We start from the raw sequence: 21,002 nt of genomic DNA on the forward strand, positions 1-21,002 counted from the left end.
AACTTTTAATAAATTATTTTATTATGTTTTTTATTAAAAATTATTTTATTATTATTTGCTAGCAATTACTATTTGTTTTTTTTATCACTTTTCTCGTTAATTTAAAGTTAAAAGTTAAATAGTTATATAATTTTTATGAAATATGATATTTTATAGTTATTTAAAATTTATAAATTATAAAAATGTATTACTAATTTCTTATTATGATTTTTAACTCCTAAATTTAACAAATTATTTAAACAAAATAATGCTATACATGTTTATTTTCTATTGTTTTTTAATTACTTATATTTAAATTTTAATTGTTATTTTGATTGTTAATTTAACTTTTTTTTTCTTATTATGATAAATCATGAAAATTTATATTTTATATTTTGATTTACCGTAATTTTACATATAATTTAATCATGTGTAAATTATTGATTTGTTATTTTAAGTTAAATGTATTTTTTATGTAAGATTATGATATAGTTACACCTTACAAGAAAGAAAAAACTCATTGTTTTGTAAAAAAATATATTTATATAACAAATAAAATATTATTGTAATATATAATAAGTATTTTTTTTCTTTGAGGTGCTTTAAATGTTTTTATACATATAAATTAGAATAGTTATATTGAAAAAAGTGATTTTTTTAAGAAAGAGTCTTCATAAGAACATTTTTAGATGATTTTTTTTATAAAAGCGTTTTTAGAAAATTTTTGGTGTCTCATCTCTTTCAAATTATTATTATTTAATTAAATTTCAGCATTTGAAAAATCAACGATTAAAAATAATATTACATTACTATATAAATTTTCTTTATAAATTTAATATATAATTTGTATGTTTAAAATATTTATTTAATATAAATTTTAATTATAATATAATTTAAATATTTAAAATACTTATTTATTATAAATTATAGTCATATAAAATAAATATTTGTCAAATGTGTATATGTTAGAATATTATTTATATGACAAAGGGACAACAAATTATTATATGATATATTATATTTAGAAAGAGTAAGATTATTATTTTTTAATAATTATTTTTAAAAGTGTACCTTGAATATTTTGAAGTACTAAATAATATAAAAAAAAATTACAAAAATCAAACTAATAAAAATTAACCCGTGCCAATAAGTCATTACTTCGAACAAAATTAGGATTAATTTTCTCAAATAAGATGTCAAATTTAAGTATTGTAGACGAAAAAATATGGTTCACAAGAAAAAATCTCACTAAAAATAATTAGTTAATTTTTTTATAATAAAAATTAGTAATCAATAAAGTGAATAACTATTGAACCATTAATTCAAATAAAAAATAACTTTCTAAAGGTCCCGTGTGGAAAACATGCTCTTATTGCATTTCAGAAAGCAAGATAAAAAAGGTTACTCATTAAGAAACAATTGATTTTAATAATCTTAATCTCTGCTGAAATTATTTCCTGTATATCAATTACGATGCAAAAGTTGGCCAAGCTAGTAGTGAATGATTAGTTCAAACTTTATTGGTATCTTTATAATTTATTTTTTTTAATGAGAAAACAAAAAAAAATGCAACTCCTTTTATACACACCAAAATTCAATCAGCACGATTGACAATTTAAACATTAACAGCGATGTATCATGCTGCGCTGCATACTCTGCCATGTGAAATCGACGCATTTAGTTTTGTTAAATTTATTGGACAATTTTTGAAAAAAAAAGAAATTCTCTTAAAGTATTTAACATCGTAAATATTTAAAACTAATTTATTTTCAAATTGAACGTGTAATTGTGTTGATTGATTAAAGTATTTTTTTGAAAAAAATCCTAAAAATATTCTCATTATAAATATTTAAACTTATATATAGAGATTGAGAATGTGACGTATTTTAAAAAAAGAAATTATCTCTCTATTAGTTTTAGTACCTGTATCCATATATCTCATAGCTTAATAGCTATATATAGTTGGTGACGGTGGAAGAAGAAAGTCAGTAAGTCACAATCCATCCCCTTCATCTATACTTGGTTGGTGTTGTCTCCTCTCTAGTTATTTGTTATTTATCACTCACTTCACTTATCTCTCAAAAATCAAACACGCATTAAGACACTGTGCAGTAGGCCAGCAATAGCATGTTAAAATTCTGTGTTTGTTGTGTGAATAAGAGGAATGGATGTTAAGGTGAAGAAAACACAACAGAGCGAAGAAGACATCAGAAAAGGTCCATGGAGCGTTGAAGAGGACACCATTCTCGTGAATTATGTCGCCACCCACGGCCACGGTCGCTGGAACTCCCTCGCTCGCTGCGCAGGCATTTTTACTTTTCTTTCTAACGCTACCAAAATAAAAAAAAATTCATTTTTTATTTAACTTTTTTTTAATAATCTAAAATAAAATGTGCAGGGTTGAAGAGATCGGGGAAAAGTTGCAGGCTAAGATGGCTAAACTACTTGCGTCCTGATGTTCGTCGCGGAAATATAACACTCCAAGAACAGATAACCATTCTCGACCTCCACTCTCGTTGGGGCAACAGGTATTTAATTAATTGGAACATGTTACTGTTAATTTTGAGTTAGTGGATAACATGGAATCAAAACTAAGTTAATTAAGTGGGGAAATAATAATTTATAGGTGGTCGAAAATTGCACGGCACCTTCCCGGGAGAACAGACAACGAAATAAAGAATTATTGGAGGACCCGAGTGATTAAGCAAGCAAAGAACCTTAACTGTGACGTGGATAGTAAACAGTTCAAAGATGTCCTGCGTTACGATTGGATGCCCCGTTTGATTGAGCGGATGCACCCACCATCGCAAACTTTCGCCCCGGCCCATACTGCCCCAGACCCTGCTGCTCTGGCCCACGCTTCCGCTTCCACTGCCTTGGACTCACCATGCGCCGAGTTTCAGGGTCGTTTAGATTCTCAACATTTCGATTATAGTGAAAGTTTCAATTTCAATGACCCAATGTTGGAACAGGGGAATAGCATGTTACCCTTGGGTTGGGTGGTTGGGACTTGATGGAGAGTTTGTGGGAGGATGAGAATATGTGGCTTATGCGACAACTTTGTCATGATCTGGAAATTTAAAGACAATTTCCTTGCGTTGCGTGACGCATATTTGGTGGCTTTCATGTGCAAAGATCCTACTCCTACTCCTAGAGCCGTTGCTACTTGTAAAATGCATGCGCTTTGTCTTTCCCTTTAGCTAATAAAAGTAAGCTTCTTTCTCACTACTAAATTTGTTTAACTTATTTTTAAGACTTTTATGCAAGTTAAAGTGATGTTTCTTGTGTGATGAAGCTTAAGAGACATTTTTGGGAATAAATCCCTTTATATATAGTGCTTGTCATTAAAGAATTTAAATCATAATTTCATAATTCACATCCACAGGCTACACCAACCTTCATACATGAGAGGAAGATTTCGAACTATATAAGATATTGGACTTGGTTAGGTAATTGTTGCCGGTTTTGGACTGACCGTGAAATATAATACTCAAGTCCTCTACACTAAGGATTCGTATGATATCCTTCTTTGTTAGAACATTACCCCTCAAAGGTTTTATTATTGTTTTTAAGTGCGACAGCAAAAATATAAAGTTTATGACTGTTGTCTATCGCTCTTGAAAAGGAGTAGGGAGTATTTGTTTATCAAGTGAAATGACAGATTTAAAAACCCAAACACTACCAGTCTACTACAAACATGGTGAAATGCTTGGATCACCTTGACCACAAGGTCCACAACCCTCAGTTGCTTCTACACAAGTTAAGCTTTAACATGGAAAAAGAAGAGTAAAGGAAGCAAGACTTGTGTGTTCAACGGACACGAAGTTACACGGGTTCCTTCCAATATATGAAAAACATGTGTGTTAATACGTTCTATTCGGATAGTTGGTCCTTTATTTTCTTTTCTTGTTTTTAAACGTTATTTTTGTGCTTAGCTTCATATTTAGTAAATGTAATACGGCGGGTGGATGGTCTCCACATTTCTCCCTTTTGAGTAGTACTGTATTTGAAATTAAAGTTCTTTGCACTTAAAAAGAAAAGAAGAAAAAGACTGATGGAAGATACATTCGAACCTTAAAACTTACTAACTGGTAAGTAAAAAAAGTAAAACATAAGGAATTGTATAGTTTGATAAAACGTTGCTAATATGGGTTGATACGCATGCTTAATGATAAAGAATTAGCTATCATGTTGTTTATAGATGTTATTGATTTCTTCTTACACTACTAAAATCTCACTAGGTGTTAAGTTTTTTAGTGTCTATCAAGTAATTGAATAGATGTGATTGAATAAAATTACTTTATTTAATCATGTAAAATAATTTTTTGACAGGTCTCTACTAGCAACCCTAATATGCTATTAGTGGCTTGCTTAGTAGTTTTTGGACTATGTGTGTTAATGACTTGTTTCATCTCACTAACTTGCCCTCAATCAAAAGGCATATAAATGCTACATTTTCGTCATTTATTTAAAAGGAAAGGGACAAACCAAAATACTTCTCCTCAAATTAACATCGGATGGAAGAAACACATGATTTATTTCTTTTGCGTTCTTTGTTTAAATTTATTGGAAAATTAATTTTCATGACACTTTTTTTAAAAGAATAAAAAAATTTATGTTAGGGAAAAAATGACAGATTAATATTATAAATTTTAAGTAGTATAAATAATTTTTATACAATTTTTATTTATCTATTTTTTTATACTCTTTTCTGCTTAGCCTAACTAACAAAGAGATTTTTTTTATCTCTTATTTTTTTTTCTTATTTCTATTCATTAAAATAGAACATATTTTCTGTATTATTATTATTTATTTATATTTCCTCTTTATTTCACTCAAAGTATAAATATGAGACATTTTTTTATGTGTTTTGAGTGCAAAAGACTTTTTCTTAATTCCTAGTTCTTACTCCATTAAAGATAAATTAAAAAAATATTTATTTAAATAATTTATTTAAGAAATACATTAATCCTTTAAGATGCATATAGTCATTTAAGTGAATTTTACATTTTTCAATAAAGTAGTTTCTACGCAAAAAAAAAAAATAATAGTAGATGTCATTTTATTTGTACGAACTTCATATATTTATTTTGAAAAATTGGTTAAAGCAACAAAATTAGTTAAGGATTGAAACTGAACACCGATTTTAATTTTAATCCTAGTAAATAGAACAAATTATCAATTAATATTAAAAAAAACTATTGAAAATTCTTTTGGATTTAATACATCATTTAGTTATTGAATATTTATGGAGATTTTCTTTAGCCCAACTATGACAAAAAAAATAAAGTTGATTGTACTCAGCCCGGCCCACTCGTCAGAAAGCGAGGTTTTATTTGTTGTAAAACGGCAGCGTTTGATCCGGGGTTCTCGCATTCTCAGAAACCCTAATATGCTTCCTATAAATTGACAATATGAGCAACTCTGAAGCCTACACAGCTGCCTCTGAACCACCGTCGAAGCTACCTTATTCGATTACATGTTCTTCTTCTTCTTATTCTAATATGCGTTTGTGTTGGTTATGCATCTGATTTATCATTGTTATCATTTTATCTGTTTTTGTTTTTATGAATATCGTTAAGCATGGTATGAGATCACGGTGATGACTCCATAAAATTCAAGCTCAACAGACCGGAATGCAGAGCTTTCTCTCTTTCGGGAGATTGCGTTGCGTGTCGACTACCCCGCTGAACTGAGTGATCTCTTACATTTTCTTTTTTCTTTTTTCTTTAATTATTATTACTTTAATTATTTTTGTTTGGGAAAAGAGTAATCACAATGAGGATACAAAGCTCCCTCTTCTGAGATAAAGTTGAGGAAAATTGCTGGCAGAATCGAACCTTAAAATCTTAGCCATCACTGAGTGATCTCTTTCCCCCTTCATTTTTATGAACCCTAAATTGCATTTTATTTAAACTTAATTTAGTTGTTTAAAATGATTTTGGATTCGCGTCCTAGTTTGAATTTGTTTGAGGTCTGTGATGAACTTTAATTGCCTACATTGGCTGAGTATCTTGTTTAATTAGATTATGATGTGTCCTAACGATCTGAGACCTCTCTGATGATGTATTTGAAATTGCATACACCATTAGTTTCAGAAAATTCAATGTTGATAGACTATTGCGAAGGTGTTTTTTACTTATTTAATTGCAATAATTTAATATCATTAGGAAATGAATGAAATATGAAAAGTGGCTCCTTGTACAGATTCCATCAGGAATGGTTGGGATGGGATAATAAATAGATATATTAACTGTTTAAACATATTGGTTTTAGTAAAATTGCTCTTGAACAAAATATCTTAAAATTACAAGTTTTTATTTAATTAATCATAAATAAGATTTTAATAACAAAATTATCTTCTATTCAATTTTTTATGAAGTAATCAGGCTTTTATGATAATTGCCGTTTCAATTCATTTCATAAGTTTTAAATTTTGTAGCTATCAATTTTTCTTTACCAAGTTTATCGGTTAATAAACATATATATACAAAGGGTTCTTTGTAAAAAAGGCATATATAAGGGGAATTTGGCATTTTGCAAAGCAGATTTTCCTACGGAATATTTTATTTAAATGGTTTAAGATAATGTAATTTTTATTTACACAATTAATTTTGACGGCTTAAATTGCAAGCCGAATGAGAATTTCAGTCGTTAATTTTTTTTATTTTAGTTTGTTTTGCTGAGTTTAAAATGTTTTATTTTGTTATTTTAATATAAAAAAAATTAATTTTATTTTCTTAATATGTCTTCATTAGATTAAATTGGTCTTTTGAAATATATTGGTAAAGAATGATAATTTTAAAACTTGGAAGACTAACTTGAACTAAAAAGTTAAAATAAATGACTAAATTTAAAAATTAAAATAAAATATTAAAATTCCGCTAGTATATATGCTAGCTCACGATTGACGCATAGTGCAACGAACGAATAAGAAAAAGAATTTGTTTAATTTTTGAAATGATGGTTGAAGTAAGAGAAATTGTCATTGAAGCTTAAATTTAATATATTATAATATTTTACACTAGCATAATAAGAGTTGATTTGTTATTTTACGCTAATATTGCATTATTTTAACATAAAAAATTTAATTATAAAATTTGTTTTGATACGTGTAAATCAAATAGGAAATATGAAACAAATGACAACTCATGCTACTCAACCACAAACTTGTTAATTATGAGTTAAGTTATATTTTTATCTTTTATTTTATATTTCATATTCATATTAATTTATTTTGATTTTTTATATTTGAATTTATTTGATATTTTCAAAAACAATAATAATTTTACATAAAAATTATAATATTCAATTGATATTTGAATCTTTAAAAATTATAAACATAATGAAAATCATGTGAAAAATGTGTTATAATTAAAAAATATGAAATTATAATTTTTAAATTTTTAACTATTCTTTAAACTTATTTTTATACAATTTTCATCATGTTTATAATTTTTTTATTTTTGTTCAAGAGTTTTTATATAAATAAATTTAATAAGATAAATTTTAAATCTTAAATTAGTTTAAAGATATTTATAATCATGTTTAAAAATTGAAAATAATTATTATTTTAAAAGAATTAAATTGATTTTAAATTTGATAGATAAAAAATAAAAAATATAAATTAGTCTTAATTATATATTTAAGTAAACTTAAATTGAACTAACTATTTAAACTATAATTAAAAAAAGGTGGAATTTGGCTTTGCTAATGCCAAACTTATGAGTATAGAGATATAGAAACAAAATTTGAAAGTACAAGTTGTGGATTCAAAGGCCCATTTTCCTCTTTATAGGAAAAGTTGAGTAGTTTGGTAAAAATATTTTTGGGAAGATAGGTATTTAGGTAAATAAATTTTTATTACTGAGCTTTTCAATTTCTATTATTAAGTGTGAATGCCATTTTGTTTTCAAATGATAATGTGAAAAGGGGTTATGTAATTATTCATTACTAAATATAAATGAAACTTATCTTTGTTGTTATTATTATTATTTTTTTTAAATGCAAGCATAGATATTTTTCCCCCCTTTTTCTGCTAGTACTAATGGAAGCATGTCATCATCTACATAGGTTGTTAGTTTCTAATGGAAGCATAGTAGTGCATGCTCATGTCAAGCATGAAACATGGATGGAATTTGGTCCTGGAGTGAGACTTTGGGCCGCCATGGGCTTAATTTGGGTAATGACATGCTTCACGAGCTGATCCATGTCCCATTCAACCCAATGGACATCAACATCTGAGAGTGAAGGCGAATATTAGGAATATCAGATTGTGGTCAACGCAAACAAGTGGAGGGGAATTCTTTCACACTCTTTTTCCACCACACAATACTAACTTGGTCTTCTCTCTTCGGTGTTGAAAAATTGTGAGAATATGTCATTTTCCATGATTATTGTTTATTTCTTATCTTCATTTTTTTAGGCAACTCAACCAAATGTATAAATTTATAATGAGTAATCTAATATAAAGTAAAAATTAAAAAGTGATATTTTTTTATTATATTTATAGATATATAACCAAACAATCATTTAATTATTTAACTCCCATACATTTTTTCATCTCATTCTTGATCATATTTATAAAAAGATAAATATTTTATGAAAATATTGAACAACAAAAATGAAGCATGGCATAGGCTAGTGGTGATCAAATACCTTTTCTTAATTTTTAATTATATATTATTTTTTTATCTAATAATTATTATATTCATTATTTATGTTATGAAAAAATTAATTTGATAATTTTTTTTACTGAAATATAGAATAGTGAAAAGACAAATGCAGTAACAATTATAACATACAAGATTAACTGGATTCAAAAATTTAAAAAAAAAAAACTCAAAAGCAATCTTTATGAATAAATTAAACTATGATATCTTTAATTATTTAAAAAAAACCAAAGGATTTTTCATTAAGAAAAATACAGTATATTAATAGAAAAATTTAAAGATAATTTTGAGAAAAAAAAAGTGAAGACAATTATTTAATAGAATAATAAGTGTATAAAAATAATAAAATACCGACATACTATATATGGGAGTAATTAAATATAATAACACATAAAAATTAAGAAAGTGTGAAAATATAATTGATTTTTATGTACTTGGACATAAATAAATTAACGGCTGTTAGCATATAAAAGTAGAGTGTCGCATACATGAAAGTATTTTACTAATACTTTCGTGATATGGTTTGGAATTTGGATTATTAATTAAACAAATTCCTCATGCAGCGTAATAATTGTTATATCATTAATTAGTCAGTTAAAAATTATATTAGTTATGATTTTTAAGATATTATCATAAAATTTAACAAATTCAAAATAACATCAATTTGTAATTGAATATCATTATAAAAAAAATAAAAATTACCCTAATAATAATATCAATTCTTATATATTAAAAGTAAATAACTATTTTATGTGAAAATATTTCAAGGGACTATTCTTCAACATAAGCATTTTTAGGAATTCTTAATTTCTCATCTAATACATTTTTTTTATTATGAATTAAATTTTAATATTTTTAAAATAAATTATTAATAATTAAAATAAATTTTTTTTTCATAATATAGATTATTTATATGTTTAAAAATACCTATTTATATAATTTTAAATATAATTTATATATTCAAATATAGTATATATAATTTATTATAAATTTTAGTTCAATATAATAAATATTTAATTGATAAAATAAACAAATTAAAATACTAGTAATTATTTAAAGGATGCGAAATGTTTAAAAAAAATTATAAAAAATTAAGAAAAAAAATATAAATTAAATAAAAATATGAAAGAGATATTTTGGAAATTAAGAGATAAAATAATATATAAAAAATATGTACATCAAAAAATTATGTCACCTTTATTAACAATTTAAAGATAGATTAATATTTTATTACATTAAATAGAAATAAATTTTTAAAAAAATAAGTTTGAAAGAAAAACATAAAGAACATGTGTAACACTCACAAATAGTTTCGATAACAATAAATAAAGAAAATATCTTCATTTTAATTTTCACTTTTCTCACTATAATAATATCCTTAATTAATTATAAATATGATATAACTACCTATAAATAAGATATAACCACTCTGAAGAAGAAGTAACTACGTTTTTTCGTCCTTTTTTCTTTTAACTTTTATATATTTTATTTTTACTCACGAATAAATTCGTAAGTAAATCTGTCGAAAAGTTATCCACAGATTATAATCCGTCGGTAAATATTCCAGACGAGCAATTTATCGACGGATTGTTGTCCGTCGATAATCCGTCAAAAATGAACTATTACCTACAGATTTTTGGGATTATCCACGGATTCTGGCCGTCTGTAATCTCGAATTTTCTTGTAGTGTACCTCCACTTTCCAACTAGTTATTATATATATATATATATATATATATATATATATATATATATATATATAATCTTACTTGAAAGAGATTGTAGCAAGTATTTTGATAAGATTTTTTTTTTAAGTTTCAAAATTTTTAAATCTGAATTAATCATGATTATTGAATAATTTTTTAAGTAGCTCAATTTAATTATGACTAAATTTTATTTCAATTTGATTAATCATGACTATCGATAAATATTTACTATACTTTCTAAGGTGAAAATTGAGAAGCTCATTTTACCATATCATAATCCCTATTTGATATGGTTTATAAAAATTTAAAAATTAAATTCAAATTAATATTAATTAAGATTATCATAATTTCAACATCATTTGGTATATCAGAAAATTTTAAAAAATCTTTAACATGATATTACAAACATATCAAACTAAATATAAAAAAATTAAATTAAATTTAAAATGTCAATTAATTTAATAAATATTTATGACTCAAGCATTATAAATACATTGGAACTTCACAATTTTTGGAATCAATCATCCTTTAATTTTCGTTCCTTCGTTGTTCTTATTTTTTTCGTGTAAATACACAAAAGAAGCCTCTAACAATGAAAGCGCGAGGTGATAAATTTATCTGAGTGATTATGGTTGTAGGGACTTCACAACCGAGGAGAAAAGTAAGAGCTCAGGCCTTGATGTTAGCAATACCAAAACATGGTGATATTTTCGCTAATGCAAATCGTGAATGGTTAAACACTTTTCTTGTGAATCTTGGCGTACCTCAAGCTTTCCTCAATACTAATGATTGTGATATGATTACAAACCTGTCTCAAATGACGTGAATGAGTACTACAGTATCACAAGGTTCACTTGCGCTTTTGCATGTATGTTATGGTGTTCAAGGCTGGTTGTCACTATAACATAGTGAATGTCCCATACTTGTTTCTTAATGAAGTTCCATCGTGACAGTTGTTACAACGAATGACTTGTGAGGGTGATAATTATTCATTACCTGCGGGTACAACTACACTTGAAAGATTCAAGGTTAAATTTGAAAATTATGAAAAGGAGAATTGTCTCATATGCTTGGAAGAGTTCAACTCTGATGATGATGCAGCAAGGTTGCTTTGTTCCCACATTTGTCATTATCATTGTATTTTAGAATGGTTTGTGCACAATGGCACATGTCCTCTTTGTCGATTTGCATGCACTAATGTCATTCACTCTCTTGTTAATGTAATTCTCTAGAGTTTTTTTTTTTTAATGGGATTTAACTCTGTTGACTTCATAGATAAAGTAGTAATATTTTTTTTAATTAACTTCATATTCAATTTAAGAAGATTAAATTTGGATCATTAATTAAGGAATATATAATTTAATTTTAAATTTAAATTTTATTATTATTATTATTATTGTAAAAAAATTACTTCATTTATATTTTATATAAATCAATAAAAGTTAATAATAAATAGATAAAAAAAAGAATTTTATAAAAATAACATGATTAATCTTTTTTATTAGAAATAATGCAATATAAAAACTACTTGCTACATAATTTTATCAAAGATATCAATAAAAAAAAAGTAATTATAGTTACAAATAATTAGAATAATATAAAAAGTTAACATAACACTTATTTTAAAACTTATTTTTTATTTTAATGTAACATTAATTATGGGAATAATGAAATATTATAGTTACAAATAATATTTTATATTTATTAGTTATTGATTCCCTTAAATTTGTTAATTTGTCCGAGGTAATGGCTAAATAGGTCTATTGGAGACATTAGACACTCCATTGCACTTGCATGATCTCTTGTTTTTTTTTTATTAAAAAAAAGTAATAGACTTAAATTATTATATTATTAATAACACATTTGTATGTTTATAAAAAAAAAAAAAAACTATTTTGAGTAAACAATAATATGAGTTCTGCTAGGGTTTCCGAAGAAGAAGAAGAAAACGTGAACCATCGCTGCACCAAGAAGGTCAAAACGAAGAACGGAGAGGAGCTTAGTGACATTGCCATGGATGATCAAATGACGGCCTCTCCTCTCGGAGTTTCCCCAAAGCGATCATACGCTGAAAGCGTTCTGACCATGAATGGCGGAAAAATCTTCACAGACTATAATGCGATGATTAAGGAAATGGAAGATTTTAAGGAGGTTTTTGATGATGATAACGATCTGACTGTAGACGAGGAATCAGATCCTGATCCATGCCCCACCATTAATGTCTCCCAAGATGAATTTGAGGAATGGTGCTCACCCTGGAAGAATGCTCTTGTGATTCATGTGTTAGGCAAACGCATCTCTTTCAAGGCACTAGAAAACAAAATTAACCGTGACTAGATCAAGGCTGGTTCTATGCGTATGATTGACATGCCAGACGATTTCTTCTTGGTGCAATTCACTGCAGAGGAAGACTATAGACATGCCTTATATGAAGGCCCCTGGATGATCGCTGATCATTATATTTTGGTCCAAAGATGGAGACCGTTCTTCACAGTAACATCAACCCAAATAAGAAAAGTGGCAGCATGGGTCAGAATTCCTGGCCTGCCCATTGAACTATACAATGATCGTTTCCTCTGGCGAGTGGGAAACAAGCTTGGAACTATGCTAAAGATAGATAAACTGACCTCAATCCATTCTAGAGGTAAGTTTGCAAGGATCTGTGTTGAAATTAATCTGAACAGGAAACTCGTATCTGTGATTAATGTATTGGGCCATGTCATTAAACTAGAGTACGAGGGACTCCATGCGATCTGTTTCAAATGCGAAAAATACAGTCATAGACAGGACCTTTGTGGTGAACCTGTGACCCAAACGCCGGGTGTTGCGGATAATAGTAATCTACAAAACATAGGTCCCATGGTTATAGATTCTAGCAACCAGGTTGCACCAGCGTCAACTCCAGCACCAAGGACCGATCTTCCTCAGCCTGTTGATGATGCAAGGATTTCGGATATTGATAATCAGATCCCAGAACGCGAGGCTACATACGGGCCTTAGATGATAGTGAATCGCAGAAAAAAGTTAGGGAAAAATCTTTTATCAACAAAACCCAGAATTGGCAACAATATTCGACAAGATACGGGGCACTCAACTGAGCCCATGCACAACGCGAGTACCACACATGCCGCTCCCACCTCGGTTCAAACCACCAAGATTCGTAACCCAAAGGCTGGGAAAAATACCCAACATGTTCGGGGAAGTGGCAACTCTTCATTCGGAGGCCCAATGAAACCTAAAACGGGGCACGTTAGCCATACGAAAAACATGCTGGATCATTCCGCAACCATGACTGCTTCACATTCGGATACAACCCCAAGCGCCCAGGGACCCACGGACTTGGTGGAACGACAAAGAGAAAACTCGAGAAGAGTGCTTAATGGTTTACGTTCAGTAGAGCCTTTCCTAAATAATGCCTTGTCGCAAGCTATCCTACCAGATGCTGAAACTCGAGCATTTGCGGAAGCTTTAAGGAGACACTTAGACCCTTCTTACAGTAGCAAGCCTGAAGTCACATGCAATCTTGCCGCAAGTGACATGGAGGATGTTGAGGAGCCAGGGGTTTCAAAACCCGTTAATACAAATGGGTCTACATGAATTGTTTGAGTTGGAATTGTAGAGGAGCAGGTGGTCGTGGGTTTTCATCATTAATGAATGATGTTATACACGAATATAATGTTGGGCTTCTTTGCCTTATGGAAACTCATATCAGTGGTGACAATGCAACAAGAGTAACGCGCCGTATTAACCTTGATGAGAGCTTTTTGGTCCAAGCTCAAGGACATGCAGGGGGTTTATGGTGCATGTGGGATTCGAGGACTTGGAAAGTTGAAGTCAGGGAACATTCTAATCAATTCATTCATCTAAAGATTCTTAATGGGAGTGACCCTTGGTTTTGTACCTTCACCTACGCTAGCCCGCACCCACAAGGTCGTATACCTCTCTGGAGGGATCTTTGTCGAATTGCCAAGCAAGTAGATGGACCGTGGATGGTCATGGGAGACTTCAATGCAGTCTTATATTCCTCTGAAAGAAAAGGAGGCGTTGATAACTATTGCACAAGAGGGGATATAGCCTTTCGTAAGTGTATCAACCATTGTAATCTCTTAGATTTGGGTTGTGTTGGGGCCCCCTTCACATGGCGCCGAGGCAATTCCTTTGTGCGCCTTGACAGAGCCTTAGCATCTTATGATTGGCGTTTCCTATTCCCTGATGCAACCCTCTCACACCTTAACCCCTTGAAATCCGACCACTCGCCTATCTTGTTAAGATTCTCTCCCGACAAGCCTATTTGTACCACTAGAAGACCCTTCCGTTTTGAAGCTATTTGGCTTACTCACGAAGGCTTTTCTGATATATTACGCTGCAAATGGAACAACCATCAGAACTGGAATCAAAGGATTACATACACAAAATATTCTTTAATAGAATGGAACAAGTCAACCTTTGGTAACATTTTTTATGCAAAGAGACGGATCCTTAGACGCCTACATGGGATTGCCCGAGAGCTTTTCCAAAGGTCTAATCCTTTTCTGGAAAAGTTACAAAAGGAATTATGGACAGAACTAGACTTAATCCTTAAGCGAGAAGAAATATTATGGTATCAAAAGTCCCGCTGTAAATGGCTACACTTGGGTGATAGAAACACACGATATTTCCATGGGTCTACTATTGTGCGGAGAAGGAAAAGCAGGATAGAAAAGCTTATGAATGACAATGAAGAATGGGTTTCCCGGAAGGAAGATTTGGAAGGAATGGTTACAAATTTTTACAAATCTTTATTCTCTGATACAAATGAAGCCGAGGAGTTCCCTGTGTCGAATGCGTTTCACCAGCTGGAGGACAATGAGCTTGCTGCCATTGGGGCACCTATTAATAATCACGAAATCCTTTCTGTGGCTAAGAGCATGGGAGGTTTTAAGGCCCCTGGCCCTGATGGTCTACAAGCCATATTCTATCAGTCTCAATGGGATGTAGTCGGAAACTCCTTATGTCAACTCATTCATGAAATTGAAGAAAATCCACAAAAGATTGCTGAGATTAATGAAACATTGATTGTCCTTATTCCTAAAGTGGATACAGTTACCCATTTAAGACAGATGCGTCCCATTGGCCTTTGCAATGTATCCTACAAGATCCTATCAAAAGTTCTAGCCCGAAGATTAAGGCAAATAATGGATAAGTTAGTTCTCCCTAACCAATGCAGTTTCATCCCACAGAGACATAGTAAAGACAACATTATCATATTCCAAGAAGTTATTCATACCATGAGATATAAATCAGGAAGCAAAGGTTGGATGGCTATTAAAATCGATCTTGAGAAAGCCTATGACAGATTGAAGTGGTCTTTTGTAAAAGACACCCTCCTCGACATTGGTCTTCCCAGTCAGTTTGTAAACCTCGTATGGGCTTCTATAACCTCTCCTAAATTTCGTATGTTGTGGAACGGAGAGGCACTAGAGGAGTTCTCCCCATCTCACGGAATCCGCCAAGGTGATCCTATATCGCCTTATCTCTTCGTATTGTGCATGGAACGCTTATTCCAACTCATCACATCAACAGTAGAATCTCAGCAATGGAGGCCAATCAAGTTGTCTAGAGATGGGCCTCTTCTATCCCATCTTGCTTTTGCTGATGATTTAATTCTATTTGCTGAAGCAACGTCAGACCAAGTTGAGGTAATTCAATCATGTTTGGATCAATTATGTGGCAGTTCAGGTCAAAAGGTAAGCATTGAGAAGACTAGGATTTTCTTCTCAAAAAATGTTTCTCACGTTATTCGAAACGAAATCAGTACAACATTTGGCTTTCAATGCACGTCCAACCTGGGGAAATATTTGGGCATTCCAGCTCACCACTCACGAGTTTGTCAAAGAGATTACCAAGAGATCATTGAACGGGTAAATAAAAGATTAAGCGGATGGAAAACCTCTACTCTCTCATTTGCAGGCCGACTCACCCTTTGCAAATCTGTGTTGTCAGCTATTCCCTCATACACTATGCAGTCAGTGGATCGCCTATGTCGAAGCTTTCTTTCGGGTGAGAGTAATAATCAGAGACGATACCACGCTATTGGCTGGTCTACGGTGTGTCAACCCAAAGAGCACGGGGGTCTGGGGTTACGTTCCATGCGCAATGTAAACACAACTTACATGATGAAGAATTGTTGGAGTCTAATAACAGAACCGCATAAACTTTGGGTTCACGTAGTCAGATCTAAATATAATTATCTCGATAAAATCATACCACGTGTAACAAAAAGAAGCAAAATGTCAAATCTCTGGCAAGGTATATGCGCCACTTGGAGCCTGGTAACTCCTCACATCCATTGGAGGGTGAAGAATGGTCAGACTATTCGATTTTGGTATGATGTTTGGCTACCAACTCAGAAGGCTATCATCCAGAAGGCTATAACATTTGTCCCTCCAGTGGAACTCTTCAAGTCAGTGGGTGATTACGTTACTGATACGAGAGAATGGAATATTGAAAGATTACAAACTTGGCTTCCATCCGAGATACTTGAGTTAATTCAGAGTCTTCGCCCTCCACATGTTGATAATGACTATGACGAAATAATTTGGGGTCCTACTCCAGACGGGATTTTCACCACTAAATCAGCTTATTTTGTTGCTTCTCCTACCCAAAATGATTCTCACTCTGCACCTTTCAAAGCGGTTTGGAAGTGGAAAGGCCCTGAACGAATTCGTTTATTCCTTTGGCGAGTTCTGCATGACAGTCTCTTGACCAACCTGACCCGTTTTGAACGCGGCCTTGGACCAGACCCTACTTGCTCCATATGCATGCAGGAAGAAGAAGATACTATCCATGTCTTACGTGACTGTGAGTTTGCAGGGGAAGTCTGGAATAAAATTACAGGTGGAGCAATAACTAGAAGGTCAAGAAATAGAGATATTCAGTGTTGGATAACTTCCAACCTGGTAAGAAACAGTCAGTTAGATCTAAACTGGCCCCTCACATTTGCCTTTACTCTTGCATAAATCTGGCATCATCGTAACAGAAAGATTTTCCAAAACGTCACTCTCTTTGTGGAACAGGTGGTGGCAGAGATAAGAGCGAATGTTTCTTCTTTTCTCGCATACAAACTGGTTAGTTCGACAGGGGAGACACTAATGAGACCCCCTCTATTTAGTACTGATCTTTGGAAGCGACCTCCTGAGAGTTTCATCAAGCTCAACGGGGATGGCGCGGTATCAAGGGATGGAGAAGGATCATGTGGAGGTATAGTCAGAGACTCAGAAGGCAGATTTATCATTGCGTACTCTAGAAGTCTTGGACGATGCTCTATTGTTCAATCCGAGCTTTGGGCGCTACTGCAAGGACTTCGTCTCATTCGGGATCACCATCTAGGAGGACAAATTTCAATTGAAACAGACTCTAAGGAGGCAGTCAAATTGGTTGAAGAAGGATGCAACAGAGGGCATCCATGCTTTGATATCGTCAAGTTAATTAATGAGTTATCGTTACAGTTTTCTTCTTTCTCTTGCTCTCATATTTCTAGAGATGCAAATCTAGTGGCTGATAAGTTAGCTAGGCATAGTCCCGGTTCAGAGGAGAGTATTACTATTTTTGATTCTCCCCCTAGCTTTTTACTTTCTTTGTTAGCCGCAGACAATGCGGTTTTAGTTTGATTCTGTTTTTGGGCTTTCAGCCCCCCCCCCCCCCCCATTACCAAAAAAAATAAATAATGTGTTTTAAGGCATGTTTAATGATGTTTAAGTGTGTTTCAAAGCATGTAATTTGTGTTATTACATAATGTTTACTTTTTTTATACTTTATACAAAAATATTTTGTACTTTATTGAATATAATTTAATAAAAACTTTATTTTACTCTTAAAAAATAAAGTTTTGATTTTTTAGGAATGATTTGATAGTTGTGATTATGATTGTTAAGTAAAGTGAGTATAATTTTTCTTTTCCACTTTTTTTAAAGTCAATCTAACACATTATCATGTCTAAAACAAATTTTAAGATAATATTTTTTTAAAATTAATAATAATAAAAATTTTAAAAATATCTTAAAAATAAAAATTTTAAAAAATAGTTATATTTATATATCTTTTAAAAATAAATTTTTTAAAATGAATTTTAAAAAATGTAAAAAATTACTTGAATTATACAAGTTAGGTTGACATCACTTCCTCTATTTTGTAAAGTTGAATTGAATTATTAACAATCATCTAATCTAGTTATTTTTTTAAAAGCTTACTATATTATTTTTTAGTTCAAAATTATAATCTTTTATTTATTTTTCTGAAAATTTTAAAAATATCTTTTACTAAAAAGTTAAAATTATTTTTTTAATGTTTTATGAAATTGAATAAGTAACCAACAACGATGCTACGATGTTGCATAATCTGTACTAACTTAAAACTTGTATACCTATTATTTTAATTTTGTTGAATAAAATAAACAGCAACGTAATTAATTTTGAAAAACATGGCACGCAACGCACGAGCATCAATGAGGGTCGTTGAATTATATATATATATATATATAATTTTTAAACTATTTTATCTTTAACTTTTTAAATAATAAAAATTATTATTATTATTATTTATTATATCTTAAGACATTAAGATTTAAAGATTAAACATAAGACCAGTTAATTCAATCTACATTAATAATTCTTAAATATTTTTAAATAAATATAGAGATATACAGTATTTTAATCTCATTAATTTTAATTAAAGTTTTAAAATATATAAATAAGTTTTGACAAAAATGACCTATTTATCCAATAATAACATGTATAAAGATAACTGTCAATCGAATTTATAATGAATTAAACATATAAAAGATGTTGTGAAACTGCTACTGTTTTGTTTTCTTTAAAATGATCCAATATGTTTATAAAATTACTCTCATATTTGAATCATAAGTGATGTAAAAAATTTTAAGATATAAAACAAGTTTTGAGATTAAGAAGTAAGAGTGAACAAGATATTTCCTCTGATAAGATAATATTTTGGATGCAGTAACTATAAATGAAAAAATATTGAAAGGAAAATAAAATATTTGATGGAAGGTTTTGCAAGTTTTGGTCTTGTTTTTTGTGAGGAAGATCGCGCGTAGAATGTGTCAAATACATTTTACTGGAAAAGATAGATAGAATTTGTGGTCAGAATAAAGTTGGCCAGATACAAGACCCCTCCACAATGCTGACCAAGAGTCGCCGCAAACCCACTCTCTCTTTGACTCCTTACGTTCAACAGACTATATTTTAAGCTGCACTTGTCCTATAAACGTGTAAACAAGTCAAAGAGTCAACGCCAAATCCCAGGTCAAACTTTTAGAAAACCACTTTAACGCCCTATAATCAATTAACAACTCATAGTTGCACCACTTTTTCGTAGCCCACCATAGCTATTTTGGCTTAGAAAAATAGTTCAACCCAAAAGTGCACATCCTCCTAAATCCAACCACACATCTCAATTCTCTTTATATAATCAAATCACCTTCACAGCCATTCCTACTTAAAACACAAGAGAAAATCAAGTAGACGATGGAGAGGAGTTTATCAGAGAATGGTTATGGTTCTTATGGCAGTGAAGAGGAGATTTCAATAACCAAGGGTCCATGGACAGAGCAAGAGGATTCTGTTCTCTTCAATTACATAACGCTCCACGGTGAAGGTCATTGGAACTCTGTCGCTCGCTACACAGGCATGCAACCCATCATTCATAATCATCTCTTAATTTATATAAATTAATCAAATAATCAAACTCTTAATTAATCAACTACGTACAGGCCTAAAACGAACGGGGAAAAGCTGCAGATTAAGATGGTTGAACTACTTGCGTCCTAACGTTCGACGTGGGAACATAACCCTCCAAGAACAGCTCTTGATTCTCGACCTTCATTCACGTTGGGGCAACCGGTATTTTATATTCTCGTTATCATCATCATTATTATTTATGTATATACATATATTTTTATATTAAATGTTGTGTTGTGTTATGTTATAACGAAGGTGGTCGAAAATAGCGGAACACTTACCTGGTAGAACAGACAACGAGATTAAAAACTACTGGAGAACGAGGGTGGTGAAGCAGGCTAAGCAACTGAAGTGTGACGTCAACAGCAAGCAATTCAGGGACACGTTGCGCTTTGTCTGGATGCCACGTATGCTGGAGCGGATCCAGGCTCAAGCATCCTCCAACCATGCTCAAACAACCTTAAACGACACCGCTCAAGCGCACAGCGAACCTTGTGGAGCTACCAACACCGGATTGTTCTCAGAGGCGTCATCTGCAATTGAACTTCACGCGCCTTCTTTTTCTGACTCCAGCGCGTGTTACAATTTGAGATCGTGTAGTGCAGAAGAAGGTAGCAGTAGCAACCTGTATAGCTACTCGGAGATACCCGAAAATGGTTTCGGTGGCGCCGACTTGTGGACTGATGAAAATATTTATTTTCTACAACAGCAGCTAGCTGATGATTTCTGAACGCGTCTTCTCATAATTTCAACTTAGCAATGTCAACTTCCCCTCACATTGCTCACTTGAAATTACAGTATGAAGCTCGTGTTAATTAATTCATCCATTAATATTGTAACAGAATTCATGTTTCTTTCAAAGTTAGATGAAATTATTAACTTTAATAAAATTTCATTTCAATCTATCAA

General features: G+C 31.0%; 3 protein-coding genes and 3 non-coding genes across 6 annotated transcripts; all 6 read left to right on the forward strand.

Moving 5' to 3' along the window:
- The first annotated feature begins 1,887 nt into the window (after positions 1-1,887).
- On the forward strand, positions 1,888-3,352 carry LOC109792537 (transcription factor MYB2). The gene is given in 4 exon segments (XM_020351959.3): positions 1,888-2,285; positions 2,378-2,507; positions 2,606-2,957; positions 2,960-3,352. Coding segments are annotated over 4 exon segments (726 nt in total). The 5' UTR covers positions 1,888-2,143; the 3' UTR covers positions 3,062-3,352.
- Positions 3,353-5,571: 2,219 nt separating this feature from the next.
- Positions 5,572-5,681, forward strand: LOC114915421 (small nucleolar RNA Z107/R87). The gene has a single exon (XR_003803421.1). It is a non-coding gene; the product is annotated as a small nucleolar RNA Z107/R87 (small nucleolar RNA).
- Positions 5,682-5,747: 66 nt separating this feature from the next.
- Positions 5,748-5,846, forward strand: LOC114915419 (small nucleolar RNA R30/Z108). Its single transcript, XR_003803419.1, has one exon. It is a non-coding gene; the product is annotated as a small nucleolar RNA R30/Z108 (small nucleolar RNA).
- Positions 5,847-5,949: 103 nt separating this feature from the next.
- LOC114915420 (small nucleolar RNA SNORD34) lies at positions 5,950-6,037 on the forward strand. Its single transcript, XR_003803420.1, has one exon. It is a non-coding gene; the product is annotated as a small nucleolar RNA SNORD34 (small nucleolar RNA).
- A 6,671-nt stretch (positions 6,038-12,708) lies between these two features.
- On the forward strand, positions 12,709-13,356 carry LOC145958786 (uncharacterized). The gene has a single exon (XM_083076330.1). The coding sequence runs from the start codon at positions 12,709-12,711 to the stop codon at positions 13,354-13,356; it is 648 nt and encodes a 215-aa protein (XP_082932456.1).
- A 6,402-nt stretch (positions 13,357-19,758) lies between these two features.
- On the forward strand, positions 19,759-21,002 carry LOC109792536 (transcription factor MYB2). Its single transcript, XM_020351958.3, has 3 exons — positions 19,759-20,040; positions 20,126-20,255; positions 20,349-21,002. The coding sequence occupies exons 1-3, from the start codon at positions 19,881-19,883 to the stop codon at positions 20,821-20,823; spliced, it is 765 nt and encodes a 254-aa protein (XP_020207547.1). The 5' UTR covers positions 19,759-19,880; the 3' UTR covers positions 20,824-21,002.

The sequence above is a fragment of the Cajanus cajan genome, chromosome 6, assembly GCF_000230855.2.
Source record: "Cajanus cajan strain Asha chromosome 6, NIPB_CcT2T_4, whole genome shotgun sequence".
NCBI lineage: Eukaryota > Viridiplantae > Streptophyta > Magnoliopsida > Fabales > Fabaceae > Cajanus > Cajanus cajan.